This window comes from Bos grunniens, chromosome 23, assembly GCF_055505025.1.
Source record: "Bos grunniens cultivar Pamir isolate PY7600 chromosome 23, Bosgru_T2T1.0, whole genome shotgun sequence".
Taxonomy (NCBI): domain Eukaryota; kingdom Metazoa; phylum Chordata; class Mammalia; order Artiodactyla; family Bovidae; genus Bos; species Bos grunniens.
Window position 1 is genome coordinate 38,440,539 of NC_141187.1, and position 15,157 is coordinate 38,455,695.

General features: G+C 42.8%; 1 protein-coding gene across 8 annotated transcripts in view; it reads right to left on the minus strand.

Moving 5' to 3' along the window:
- The window catches only part of CDKAL1 (CDKAL1 threonylcarbamoyladenosine tRNA methylthiotransferase), a 640,160-nt gene that overhangs the window by 11,160 nt on the left and 613,843 nt on the right, over positions 1 to 15,157 (minus strand). For all 8 annotated transcript variants that reach the window (XM_086370076.1, XM_086370056.1, XM_086370074.1 and 5 more), the window contains 2 exons: positions 14,253 to 14,336; positions 10,695 to 10,859 (listed from right to left, as the gene is read on the minus strand). In XM_086370076.1, coding sequence (XP_086226202.1) covers positions 10,695 to 10,859; positions 14,253 to 14,336 — 249 coding nt within the window. The remainder of the gene's footprint in view (positions 1 to 10,694; positions 10,860 to 14,252; positions 14,337 to 15,157) is intronic.

Here is a 15,157-nt window from a genome sequence, read left to right on the forward strand (position 1 = left end):
TGGAAAATTCTGAAAGAGATGGGAATACCAGAACACCTGATCTGCCTCTTGAGAAATTTGTATGCAGGTCAGGAAGCAACAGTTAGAACTGGACATGGAACAACAGACTGGTTCCAAATAGGAAAAGGAGTCCATCAAGGCTATATATTGTCACCCTGCTTATTTAACTTATATGCAGAGTACATCATGAGAAATGCTGGACTGGAAGAAACACAAGCTGGAATCAGGATTGCCGGGAGAAATATCAATAACCTCAGATATGCAGATGACACCACCCTTATGGCAGAAAGTGAAGAGGAACTCAAAAGCCTCTTGATGAAAGTGAAAGTGGAGAGTGAAAAAGTTGGCTTAAAGCTCAACATTCAGAAAACGAAGATCATGGCATCTGGTCCCATCACTTCATGGGAAATAGATGGGGAAACAGTGGAAACAGTGTCAGACTTTATTTTTCTGGTCTCCAAAATCACTGCAGATGGTGACTGCAGCTATGAAATTAAAAGACGCTTACTCCTTGGAAGGAAAGTTATGACCAACCTAGATAGCATATTCAAAAGCAGAGACATTACTTTGCCAACAAAGGTTCATCTAGTCAAGGCTATGGTTTTTCCTGTGGTCATGTATGGATGTGAGAGTTGGACTGTGAAGAAGGCTGAGCGCCGAAGAATTGATGCTTTTGAACTGTGGTGATGGAGAAGACTCTTGAGAGTCCCTTGGACTGCAAGGAGATCCAACCAGTCCATTCTGAAGGAGATCAGCCCTGGGATTTCTTTGGAAGGAATGATGCTAAAGCTGAAACTCCAGTACTCTGGCCACCTCATGCGAAGAGTTGATTCATTGGAAAAGACTCTGATGCTGGGAGGGATTGGGGTCAAGAGGAGAAAGGGACGACAGAGGATGAGATGGCTGGATGGCATCACTGACTCGATGGATGTGAGTCTGAGTGAACTCCGGGAGTTGGTGATGACAGAGAGGCCTGGCGTGCTGCAATTCATGGGGTCGCAAAGAGTCGGACACGACTGAGCGACTGATCTGATCTGATACTTTTAAAAACGCTGTTGCGGTTATAAACGTTACTGAAAAGACCAATGACCGCCTCCTCTTCTCACGGTATATATGTCATGGATGTGATATTAGCATCTCAGTTAACCAGGCCCAAATAAATCTTCAGTGATCATCAGCACACCTCCAATTTGGTACCACATAGTCACGGATCACTTCCTCTGTGCCAGTACCATTGGGTGCCTCCCATGCATTATCTCATTTCACTGCCAGAATTACTCTACTGAATGGACTCTATTACCCTCAATTTATTGAAGAGGAAAGACACCGTGAGATGGTAAGTAACCAGCCAATGATCACACAGTTATCAGGGACAGAACCAAAATCCCAAATCTATGTAGAAAGATCACAAAGTTTATGTGCTTGAGGGATATACTTGTCTTTCAGAGTGGATATCTGCAAGAAAGAATCCCCAAGAGCTGGGGGCCTCCAGAGGGAAAATGCTGAGCTCGATTATGTAAATCTCCAGTGTTTTTTGGCTTTTCCTTTTTTGTCCTTTGGACTTCTCAAGTGGTGGCAAATTTGAAAGTTACCAGATCTTACTTTTACAGGTTGACTTCCTACCAGACAACTGTTGACTTGACACATGGCTTGTACATTTATGTTTCTCAGTAGTTTTATACAATGGTGTCGGGGAGGTTGAGGGACAGGAGAGAATTTGTTTCTCTGAAGCCCTTTAAATTTAAAACGTGGCAAACTGTGCTACAAAACAGAAGGTATTCATGCTTCTATTATTTTAGGCACAAGTCAAAGTTAGTACTCTGAACATGACAGGAGAAACAGGCTGAAAATTGATGGTTAGAAGCATGCCTGGCTCTAAGGTCCTCATCGTTACAGTTTCCGTGAAAAGAATTTAAACTTGCAAGATTATTATCAATTTAAAAAGAGGCTTTTGCAATCTGCTTATCAAGATGTCAAATGACTTCAAAGAGCAGGCTGGGTGGCTTGACTGTGATTTTTTTTTTAGCCTTTGAAGAATATACTAATGTCCTGAGCTGAAGGAACCGAGGATTATCAGCCTATCACGCACTGTCAACCTCCCTGCCTCCGGCCAAGAAAGCCTCTCTCCTACTGTGCGCATCAGTAAGAGTCAAGTCCATTCTACAAATGTGCACAGAGCACCAGCTCTGAGTCAGGCGCTGTGCTATGACCCAAAGCTGGTGGCAAACGGAGCAGACGGGGCGGCCCTGCTCCTGTGAACTTGGCTCACACAGGCAAATTTCACCATTATACTTGTGCTCAAAACCCTTCCAGCGTGCATGGCAGAAACTCCCAGTACTCCCTCATATCTTATTCATACAGAAGTGTGTATCTCCTAAACTCTAGGCCATGTGAATACTTCTGGCCAATGGACAGAAGTAGAAATACCCTCTGCCCCTCCTGTGCTGAGGCCGTGAAGAGCTGGTTCTCTAGCCGGTCGGCCTGGGTCCCTGAGTGCCTGTGTAGAGCAGATAAGCCATGGTTTGAGATCACCCAATAAATGGTACTAGATGTGTTGCAGTGAAGACTAGGAAATAAACCTTTCCTGTGTTAAGCCTGAGATTTCAGGGTTAATGTGTTACTGCAGTATCATAGACTAATACATGTGCTCTACTGTATTGGGCTGGCCAGAAAGTTCATTCAGGTTTTCCTGTCACATCTTATGAAAACCCCAAATGAGCTGTTTAGTCAACCCAGTGTAACATGCTGCTGTTGTTGTTTGGTCATAAGTCATGTCTGACTCTTTTTTTGACCCCATGTACTGTAGCCCGCCAGGCTCCTCTGTCCATGGGATTTCCCAGGCAAAAATACTAGAGTGGGTTGCCATTTCCTTCTCCACAGGATCTCCCCAACCCAGGGATCAAATCTGTGTCTCCTCATTGGCAGGTGGATTCTTTACCACTGAGGCACCCGGTAAACCCAATATAATCTGCTCCTTCACTTCAAAGCCCAGAGGGCCACTCTTTACAATGAACATTATTATACACTTGCGCCCAACTGCCCACATCTACTTACAGATGCCCAAAGAAAGCCAAATTCATTCCTGCTCATTCTGTCACTGACTTATGTTCCTTTGGTACTGAGAAGAATCTTCTCCTTCACTTGCCTGATTAAGTCCTTCTTATCTTCCAGTCCAGTTCTAACCCCATCAGACCCATGCCACCCTCTGCAGTGGGAACTGTGTGAATACCCTCATCACACTAGTGTTCTCCACACTGTAAATTCCACCTCACTGATACAGACTCCAGGAAACACGTTCCATCTTCCCATCCTCTTCTGTCCTTCTGGTGCAAATCTGAAGCCCTGGTTCCACACTCAGATGCAACAGGTCTGAGACCCGGATTGTGAAGCAAGCTTCGTCAGGAAGTAGACAGGAGCTTGGGGCTTCTGTCTTGCTGGGGCAAGAGGGGCAGAGGCAACATCTCTTACCAGCAGCTTCTATGTGGTTTGGGTCTTGTTTCTGGAAAACTTAGCCAAGAGTCTGCTCCGCAGCCCTTCTAATTATTCTGTGAACTGCTCAGTATCCCTTTTTGGACCCCTTTCTGTTTAACTGTTTTCTGTCGTCTTTAGAGAACCCTGATCCATATATTCGCTGATCCCTCAACTCTACAAAGGTCTCCCATCTTCCAGTTTCTTCTGATCTGATGTCATCTCATTTATCACCTTATATATTACAGATTTTGTTCAAAAAGCACCTGTCTTCCTTTCCCAACTACACTTCCATCTCCTTGAGGGCAAGGATCACACCTTAGACTCCTGACCCCAAGCAGTCTGGACCTACTTTACAGACTGATCGGAGGACCACTTGATTTATCATCCAAACGAGGACCCCTCAAAGAATGAAAAAAGGCACTGTTATTAATTATACCCAGACAAACTGAGACGTGATCATACTTGGCACTGCTCACTGATGCCTGAGTAAAAAGCTCAAGACTTTTGAAAGGAAAGGAACATAGTCCAAATGAGAATACCAAAGAGCAGTCCTGGCATCTGAGATTTGGTGGGGATCACCTGTAAAACTCCCATCACCAGAGCAATGACGTCACACGGGTAGCCAGCGCACACCCACAGGACCCTTTCTCACTCCAATCCCTCCCAACAAGGGTCACAACAGAACAGCAGAGCCACCAGGAGAACATCCAGGCTCAAATCTCAAAGGCTAAGACCATATTCATTACTTCTATCTCCAATATGTAGTCCAGTGCTGGGATAATATGTTCAGTAAGTGCTAAGACATATCCTAAGAGGCCAGGCATTACCCGTGGGTTGAACGCGTGAGTCATTCAGGCTCAGGGGCCTGATTCTTTTCTCTCGCCCTGAGCCCCTCCTTGCCCTGGGAGTCTGCCCCCGCTTTTGCCTCAAGCCCCTTGCACTTGCTTCCCCGCATGTGGGCAAAGGATGCAGAGGACCCAGTCCCACCCTAGGATGCCTCTTCGTGAGCGTGCACAGCCGTGTAAAGAACACTTTTGAGTGTTCTTGCTGCTCTAATCCAGACTGGAATCATAAGTGGAGGTAACACAGGTAAGAAGCCTCAACACCCAGCACATAGCAGAGGCTCAGTAAATGGCAGCTATTGTTATTATCACTGAGGTGGAGTCAGTTCCTTGATGCATGCAATTCCCCTCACTATGCCCTGGCCACAAGCCTCAAGAGGGGGAATATTATCACGAGTGATGGCACAGTTAGTGATACAAGTGAAATGAAAGCTAATGGTTTAGCATCAGCCTGCTCTGACCACACTGTGGATGGTACTCAAACTGGTGAGTGGAAGACACAGCTAACATACGAAAGGCCTTCTGAACTGACATAATCGTATGAGTTAGGCTGTAATCCCCAATAAATTCAGCTCAAGCGCACAGAATAAAAGCTATGTATCTAGACTGTGAAACCCAAATACGCCCTAACAGATCTACAAATGAAACTAAGTAGAAGCCATAAGAACAGGAGAAATGGACTAAATATTAAACGTGCTATAGTTCTCACCGTGACACCGATTGAACATATGGGCAATGAAGAATTCAATCTTACAAGAAGTTAAAAGGGGGAAAAAAAAAAAACTAGGAAAAACTGCTTTGGGACTGGAGCCAGTATCTTGGGGGGTGGGGTGTGGAAGCAAAAATAGGAAGGAACACACCTTCATTTGCTTCTAACACGGTTAGCTGATCTGTTTGAAATTAGATCTACTTTCAAATGTTTTAACTTAATTATTAAGCCATTTCTTAACCTCGTGAATGCAGTTTTCATGCACTTTCAAATCTGGCCCAGAACTAATAGACCCTTTTACTTCAGTGGTTTTGGAAATGAACGTTAGATGGAGAGGAAAGCATTTTAACGATGCCTTTCTAAGGGTCAAAGCTCCAAAAATATAGTATAGTTTGTACATAAAACTCAGTACACCTGAACATCCTGCTGGCCCTTTGTCTGGTAATGAGGCAAACCACGCCACCCTTTAAAACTCCCGCTTCCTCTCTGCGGGCAGTCGGCTGTGTTGGTGCTGAGCTATCTGACCGCTCAAGTGAATACATTATTAGGATCAAAGTCCCGGTAGATGAGAAACAGGTGACAGCCGGGGACCCTGGGGCCGCCTTCCCTTCCCTTGTGAGAAACAGGGCAGGTCCTGGTCTCCATTCTAGAATATTCTTTAAAAGGCAGTGTAAGGAATAAGAGAAAGAAATGCCTGGCAGTAAGAACAGTCAGTGATATAAGATTGTTATGAGTCTCTCTCTGTGAATTTGTCATTCTCACTGTGTGGAGGAACCCTTAAATTGATCTGTACAAAATCAATGGCTGATGAGCACAACATTTGCAATGATACAAGACTGTGCAATTTTTACCTTCATTGCCTAAAGTGAAATGATGCTGTAGCATGTGCTGCAAATTATAATGATAATTATTATTAATTATCAGTGACCAACATTTACTGTAACAGGAGCTGACATTGATTGATTGCTGAGTCATTTCTATGGAAATTCTATGAAGTGGGTACTGTTGTTATTCCCCAATTCCAGAGGCAAGAACTAAGCTGGAAAGAGGTTGAATAAGTGTCCCAAGCTCTGTTTCTTATGGTAAATCAGGGATTCAAATGCAGATGATCAGAATACAGAATCCATGTTCTTATTCGCTACACTGTGTTGGATGGTGAAGACCAATGGAAGCAATGTACCACTTAGAACAGTAAAGACATTAAAATAAAGCCATTAAATCACTGATTTTTAAAGGAATACTTACTGCATCCCTTTATCAAATACTAACATACACACTATGCCGTGGGTATGTTGTCCACATTATCTAGTTTAATCTTCTGCAAATCACTTACCTCCATTCTACAGATGGAGAGACTTGACTGAAGAAGGTGTGCTGTACAACACTGTAGGAATTGTGGTCTGAACCCATACCTGCCAGGCTCCAAGTCTCGAGCTCTTTTCAGAGAGCCACCCTGCCTCTTCTTTCTTTAAAGTGATTCTTTACAAATACGAAGAAACTTAAAAAGAGGAACACTTTGGAATAAAACTGCTTACTTCTAAGTTTAGAATTAGGAGAGAATTGTCTTCCTTTCTCTCTTTTGCAAGGCACAAAATAGCTCTGACTTCTTGAGTATGGATCTAAGAGATGGGAGGATACAAGTGGTGTATGGTAACAGGGGCCACAGAAGAAGAAACATCAGCAGTGGATGTGGCTCGTCTTTATCAAGCAGCAGCAGTGCTCACATTCCCTGGTATTCCTAAGGTGGACTCACAGCTCGAACACCTCTTGGAACAAGGGGAAGATGGTTAACACTGTCCATTTTCTCATCCTTTTTTTCCTCTCTCTTTTTGTACCTAGTGTAAGCTCACTCTGGTATATTAAAAGTCTGGTATTACTACATTAAAATAGTAAAACTGCTTTTACAAACATCAAACACTCCTCCCCGACTTGAGCATCATTTTCCTGGAAGAGTGGGGTCTTGAATTTCAGTGTGCGTCTGTATTATCTAAACAGCCTTTGAAAAAACAGAGGACTAGGTCCCTCTCCTAGAGTTTCTAGTTCAGTTTGGGGTTGGGGCCCATGAATTTGCCTTATAACAAGTTCCCATATACTGCTGATGCTGCCAATCTGGTGACCACACTTGAGAATCACTATCATAGAAGTGAAGTTGAAGTTGCTTAGTCGTGTCCGATTCTTTGCGACCCCATCGACTGTAGCCTACCAGGCTTCTCCGTCCATGGGATTTTCCAGGCAAGAGTACTGGAGTGGGTTGGCATTTCCTTCTCCAACTATCGTAGAACACCTATGAAAATGTACATGTCCTCTGCTTTCTCCCATCTCTTCTTCATCCTAAGAACAAAGCTGCCTGACTGTGTCCACAGAAAAATGCACGATCTGTCCTTTATGTTTTTACTCCTTTGAACCCTATAGTGCTTTCCATAGGATAATAATTCATAGCTTTCTTTCTGCAATTAATTATCCTTAAAGAATACTTATTCAAAAATGTTCCCTATTTGGTTAGAGGTGGCATTTTTGGCTCCAATCTTCTCTAAAAATAATCAGACAAATTTTGTCTCTCTATCCTATTCTCTTTTCCCTCTATTCTTCTAACCAAACTGAAAAGAGGAATAGCAATAACCATTTAAAAATGTTACTACATGCTGTTTTTATTAGGATATAATTTCTTAGAGGACAGTTACCTTTTGACTCTACAGAAGCTTTCCTTTTCCACCATGCTATGGGCATTCACATAACTATCATTGTTTGAAAATAACTAGGCCTTAGTCTATTAATATTTACAGAATTCAAAGTCCTGCCACAGGGTAGGCATTCAACCCGTTTTTGTCAGATGAAATATTTCAAACACTGAGTCTTAGAGACAACCGAGGTCCAGAGAACCTAAGTGATGTACAGAAGGTCACAGAGTCTATCACCACAGAGGCCAGAATCCTCTGATCCAGATCTCGTAACTCCCACCGGCCTGCGCTTTTCCCCTGGTCTGTTGTACCCCTCCCAGTTTTAAGTCCAAAGTAGCGTAGGGCTTAAGACTTAAAGAATAATCATAATATTCTCAATTAAGGAAACATATTTACTATGGGAAACACTTTTTTTTTTTTTTTACAGTATTTTGATTTAGATGCTTTGGCTTTTCTAGATTTCTTTATAATGTGTGGAGGAGGAAGCATTTACTGTAGAAAAACTCAGGAAAAGCCAAGAAAATTTAAGAAGATAGAAATTCTGATGGGATTAGTTTCTTTGGCACTGAATAGATTACCCTATCAGAGAAATTCACCGCCCGCCCCCCCACAGATTATGTGCACTGCATAATCACAGCTAAATAATTAAGAACCAAAGGTCATCTTCGGAGTCTGCTGTTTCTAAAGCAGCTAGATTTAGGGGAAAGGGGAGACAACCACTTAGTAACTACTTACTATGTCCCAAGCCTAGTTTTAGGTGGTTTACATACTATTGAATGCGTTCCTTTCAACAACCCCATGAAAGAAATGATTATTCCCATTTAACAGACTAAACCAAAGCTCAGAGGAGTAAATTGACAAGTCGAGATGCAAACTCAGCTCTATCTGACCCCAGGGTCACATTTCATCCACAGAGTGAAGCTCATTTTTTCACTGAGGAGTTCCAGTACCTTTATCAGAGCTCAAAGAGCTCAAAATGTCTGAGGCAGGATTATAACCTCTATGCCTTCCTCTAAATCCTATAAAAATGGGAGCTGTTCTCCTGTTTAATCTATTTTGGTTCATATCATCAGCAAAAACGTTTGTAACACCAGGACAAATGCTTTTTTGAAGAAGGCTTTTTGACCCCGAGTTTGGCATATCTTTAAAAGCAGACAAATAATAAAATGGAAAGCTCTGTTCATTAATTTACATGAAGTCACAAATGGTGATAAAGGGCTTGCTGGATGTTCCCCTTAACGTTAAATGCACAAATCAATATTCTGAACCCTTTGGCCTCATGCCTGAGATCAACCTATATTTCCTAGAAGGGCAGAAGGGCCAGCAGTCAAATGACCTTTATCCTCATCTCACCTAGGACTTTAGGGTCAACCCAGCCCAGAGGAGGGATTGGTCAGGGAGCTGATGACACCATTTCCCAGGCTGGAGGGAGGCAGAGGAAAATAGAACAGACTAGCCCGTGGAATTTAAATGGGGCTGCCCTCTTAGGAAGTAACATTACAGGGAAGGAACCAATGAAAGGATGCTGCTTTTCCTCACTTGTATATAATTATAATGTGATGTTTTAAAATACCAGCCATTTTGATAGGCATACATGAAGGAATTAAATCAGGCAGGGTCTTTGAAATAACAGTTTTGCCCACTGCTGCTATTTGCCATAAAATTCTTTTCACTGTGGCAATTTAAAATCAACCTTGTAAAATATACCATGAGGAAAAAGAGATTTTTTTTTTTAAGTCGCTTGCTTGAAAAATTTCTGAAGTACTACCCAAAATATCAAAAACAATAGAATTCAAATGCTGGATTTCATTGCTCCTTCCTGGTCATCCATCCAAACCCCCAAGTATGATGTATGATTTTTTTTCTAAACAACAGAAAACATTAATTTCTATGCTTATATGCTTATCAAGTTGGAGAGTTCCCTCCTGGTCAAGTGGGCTGATACACTTGGCAGGGTTTCGACAAAAGCTGGCTGACATCACTCCGCATCAGTCAGACGGCTGTGCCCACAGAGTCTTCACATGTCCTTGTCAAGCTCGTGAGAACTGTCACTCACTTTCGGATTTCAGAGACTGTCATCACAATAGGTGAGAATACAGATAATACGACCCTCTTTGTCACTACTCCTAACGTTTAATGGACGTGCCTTTGCCATTGCTTTGGGGTGGGGGTAGGGTGGGATGGGAGATAATACATCTACTAAAACAAATCTGGAGTTACACAGCCAGATAAATATCACTCATCATTTTTCTGAATGTTAAGTCAGCGCTCTACTTTTTATTTTTTTTGGAGCACTTAACAATTGTGTTGAAGAAAGGACATCAAATGATGCTTAGAAATGTGATACACATTTTCATTTCACACTCCATCAGCTTTTACAGCTGTAGCTCAATGAAATGTAGGAGAGAGCCTGGCAAACAGCCATATTTACCAAGGTATAAAATAGGGGTCAGGTTACTTTTTTATAGAAAGAAAAAAAAAATGTTTAATTTTCACTCCACATGACTAAAGCAGATACTCAGCTAACACCCTAGAGAAAGGCACCATAACCATATCCACTGACATGGTTTACTGCCTGTTTAACTGTAGGTAGTTTTTTTTTTTTTTTTTTACTGTGTTATAACCATCTTCACAAAGCACGAAAATGACCCTTTTTTTCCTTACCTGCTTCCACTCAGGATCTACTGACACAGAAACATACTGATCAGATCATCTTTGCTGTTAAATCTTTCACCTGGAAATAATGGCTTCTGCCCTCTGCCTCTAGCCTAGAAGCAGAAAGAGCTGCTTCTCTCCGCAAGCAGAGAAGCAAAGCTATAGGCATCAGCAAAAATGCATCTTTCTAATTCGGATTTCAATCTGTCAGAAAGGATTAAAGCCTCATGCATATATAAAAAGGGAACTGTACAAGATAACAGAAACATGGTTGGAAATCACTGAGCTTCCATAGCTGCCTTTTACCAGCTGGGCAGAGAGGAAGGCGCTTTTACCCACCTCTGTTAAACCCGAGACTTCTCCTCTTGCTAATGGTTTGCTGATGGATGGTGTGTATACTTTCGCGTCTGAAACTGGCTGCCCCTTCATAAAATGTTTTCCTGATTCATAAATGTCCACTTCGACCATTTTCCCCATGAATGTGGGGTTCTTTGGCACTAAAACCTGAAAAAAAATGACAGAAGACTTAATTTTTAAGAAATAAAATTTTATTTTAGAACAGCTTGAGGTTTACAGAATTATTGTCCATAGCACAAAGAGCTCACACACCCCAGGTGCAATTTCCCTCTCATTAACATCTAACGCTGGTATGATACATTTGTCACAATTAATAAGCCAATATTGATGCATTGTTGTTGTTCAGTCACTAAGTTGTGTCTGACTCTTTGTGAACCCATGGATTGCAGCACGCCAGGCTTTCCTGACCTTCACGATCTCCCACAGCTTGCTCAAATGCATGGCCATTGAGTCAGTGATGCCAACCAACCATCTCATCCTCTGTCGTCCCCTTCTCCTCCTGCCCTCAATCTTTCCCAGCATGGGGGGCTTTTCCAATGAGTTGGCTCTTCGCATGAGGTGGACAAATTATTGATGTATTACTATTAACTAAAGTCTATAATTTATTCAGATTTCCTCACTTGTCCTTTAATGTCCTTTTTCTCTTTGGGGATCCCATCTTAAGTGGGCTCTATCTTCCAGATACTCAAAAATCTGGGTATCCAGCAGACAGGGAGGGCATTTCTGGGAGGGGTGGGGCCACAGACAGTGCTCACTCCTCGCAGGACGCCTGTGGTCCTAAGGCACGTGGAAGGCACAGCCAGTTACTTCTGAACAGGCCTTTGATTTCCTGCTCTCGGCTGTCCCAGGCAATGAAGAAAACTGGGACAACACCGATGAAACCCTCATACGTTTGGAACCTTGCAAGTTCACTGTCAGAGCCATGATTTAAACAGCCCCTTTAAATTAAGGCCTGAATATTTGGGTGCGTGTGTGTGTGTGTGAGTGTGCACATGCCTGTTGTTTTGGGGGAAGAAGAAGAACATTTCACAATTCCCTTTTCCATAGTTCAAACCTTGGTGTTTGGAGCTAAATGACTTCTTCAACTGATGGTTTCCATCATTTCTTTCGCTCTGTTATAAAATGCATGTTATTTGCTAGTTCTGCGTCCACATAGAGCCAGCTCCTCTGAAGGGTACTTTGGCTGGCTCATAGGAAACTGTCAGATGGTCTCTTTCCACTAAAGATTACAGATCAAAATACTTGTTTACCTCCAGCAAATGTTTCTCCTCTTCTGGGACTTACACGTAGCCTGTATGTATTCTGTTCTCCCTCACACTTCTATTTCAGAACTGGAGCTACCTGCCAATCTTTTCAACTCAGAATCCAAAATAAACAGCCTAATTCTGATCCAGCAGTCTACTCTGATATCTAGATACAATCTTCACTTCTGGAGGTCATCTTTTGTAGAAAAATAATTCCTATGAAATCTTCGATAGGCTTGGTTGTAGAGACACACACACACACACAAAAAAAGTCAGATGAGACCCAGAAATTCCATAGCCAGTTTCTCCGAGAGGCTAAATTGGATCTTGGTGTTTCTGAGTTTGATTTTTTATGACCATTGAGTACACTGCTTCATCAAAGTATAGGAAAAAGGTCACCTGGGTGGTGGATTACTCATGGCAAGCAAATGAACTAAGAGAGCCTTAGTGTCAGGATATGAAAGCCCTTTTAAATCAGTTTTTATAAAATAAGAAAATCTCTAGAGTAAACTGTCCCTGGGAGATCTGGTAGTATTCTGGGGGAAAATAACTCTCCTTGATCTGCTGCCTTGATCTGAATGAAGGGCTCAGTGTTTTTTCCCTCTCCGGTTTTAATAATTGGAAAAAGCTCTACTGCTTTAAATTGGAGGAAACAGCTAATGAGGCATGCCATCGCCTTTAAAATGAAGGGGGAAAAAAAGTTCCCTGCTGAGGCAAAAACCCAGATGGCAAGAGAAAGAAGAGGAAAGAGGCTACCAAAATATAATCCAGCTCCTCCAGAGAGCTGAGCAGAAGGCTGACCTGAAGAGGAAGAGGGTTCTCTGGAGTCATTTACTGAGACGGAAAATGGGGACTCTCAGCTCAAACACGGAGAGCTGGGATCAGTCCTCAACTGGCTGGCTCAAAGGTAAAGAATCTGACTGCAATGCAGGAGACCCAGGTTCAATCCCTGGGTCGGGAAGATCCTCTGGAGGAGAAATGGCAACCTATTCCAGCATTCTTGCCTGGAGAATTCCATGGGCAGAGGAGCCTGGCGGGCTACAGTTCATGGGGTCACAAAGAGTCAGACGCAACTTACCAACTAAACAACCACCACCACCTCAAATGTAGTCTCTACTGGGGCCTAAACAGGGCATGTTCAGCCTGGGCCTTGTAAGGCTCTCCCCCGTTCCCTGAGGACCCGGTGCCCAGCGTGAGATGAGTCCACATGGAACACCCATGCTGGAGCCCCCCTCCCACTCCTGCTTCCCTGCTTCTAACACAGGCGGTCAGCCTCCCTTGCTCATCCCTTACCAGGGTGGCCCATACTGGCCTGAAGAGCCTTCCCAGGCCACAATCCACAGAAAAAAAGTTCACCTCTCATTTGATGAGAGAAGAACAAAAAAGTAGGAAAACCCGCCTGATATTAAGAAAATACGATCCAGGAATGACCCAAGGAATCCCTCTGCCCCTAGGAGCGTCTCTAACCCAGAGGGGCCTATGGCACCTCCTCCTTGGCCCTTCCCAGGGCCAATGGCCCCTGAAGGAGGCACTGTCTGCTTTAGTCATTTTTGAACTGCTTCACTGCCTGGGGAAGTGCAACCCCAAACACTGAACTAGAAGTCTGGCTGCTGGTGCAGCAAAGCACGCTGCCTTAGAAGGGCAGGGACTGGGGAGCCCCTTCAGCTGGGCCTCGAAGAAAACTCTCCACGTGAAGCTAGTGTGATCCTCACTCTGGTCTCCAAAGTTGTTCACACACTGTGAGCTGAATCCAAGGAACTCTTTTCCTTTTGCCCTCAGCACTTTTCATTATGATGGAAGTTCTTTTTTTTTAAAAAAGGCAATACAAAAAAAATAAAACTCTGAAACTAAAAAAGCCAACCAACAGACAAACAACCAAAAGCCTGTTAGAGCGCTGAGACAGGGAGAGGAAGTCCCCGCCCTTCCAGGCCGATGTCGCCGGTGCAGACATCCTTCCTGTCCCCTGGACAGAACTTTTCCCTCCACGGTGCCAGGCTGTGGGAGGCTGGGGCAGTCAGAACTGCCTGTTTCAAACTCCCCAACGCCAAAGCCTGCTCCCATCAAAGACGAATGAGGACTAAAACAGACTTACTCCTTTGGATAGAATGTTTTGTAGATCCACAAAGATAAGCCCCACGTTAGCTTGGCTGGCTTGATGCTATAAAATAGCCTTCCTGCCACAAGATGCTATCAATACGAATCTCTGCTACTTTATGTCTCTTTTGCTTAAATTGATTTACTTTCAGAACTCTTTCTCATTTTGGAGAAATCCTGAGAGTGTGGGAGTGTCTCTTACCTGCTCGTAGAATCGATTGTGCGCAACATAAAACTTGGAATCAAAAGATTCTTCCGTGACTAACACTTGTTGTCTCTGACCAATCTGTGGAAAGAGGGGAGAAAAAAAAATAGGAGCCATCAGGCAGATGTCTGAGAATCCAAAATAAACACCAACCCAAAGAGTTATGGACCAGCAAGTCATGTCTTTTTAAATTGTTTAAGATTTTTTTTTAATGTGGACCATTTTTAAAGTCTTTGTTGAATTTATTACAATATTGCTTCTATTTTATGTGTTGGTTTTCTGGCTGTGAGGGATGTGAGATCTCAGCTCCTCGATCAGGGATGGAACCCACACCCCGTGCACTGAAGATGAAGTCCTAACCACTGGATCACTGGGGAAGTCCCAAGTCGTGTCTTCTTGAATTTAAAGTAGATCTAAATTGCTAGCTACTTAACAGCCAATACAAGAATCACGGATTCAAATTTCCAGAAAGGCATTATTATTTATGTAGTAATATAAAATTTGGGTAGAAAAAAATCTTATTGTCTTAGAGAACTATGAAGCAAAACTTGATCTTATGTCTTCCTTCAACAGAAGTTAGATAATTAAGGCTTCTGAGACATACAAAAATCTTCTAAATATCACTTTGTTTCTTGAAACAAAGTTGCAAAACAAGCCAGAACAAGCTGCTTCTAATCCAAATTCATGAAAATATTTTGGCAATATGAGAGACTGGTAATAAACATTAATTTGAGTTATGAGGGATGTAACACTAAAGAAAACACCTCAAAAACTAGTCATTAAGTCTCTGCACCTAAACATTTCATACACTGCATGCAATTCTGAAATTATTGATTAATTCAGTTATTTGCTTAATATACACATTTTCTCTCTCACGGGCAACTGTCTCTTTTTTTTTTGCT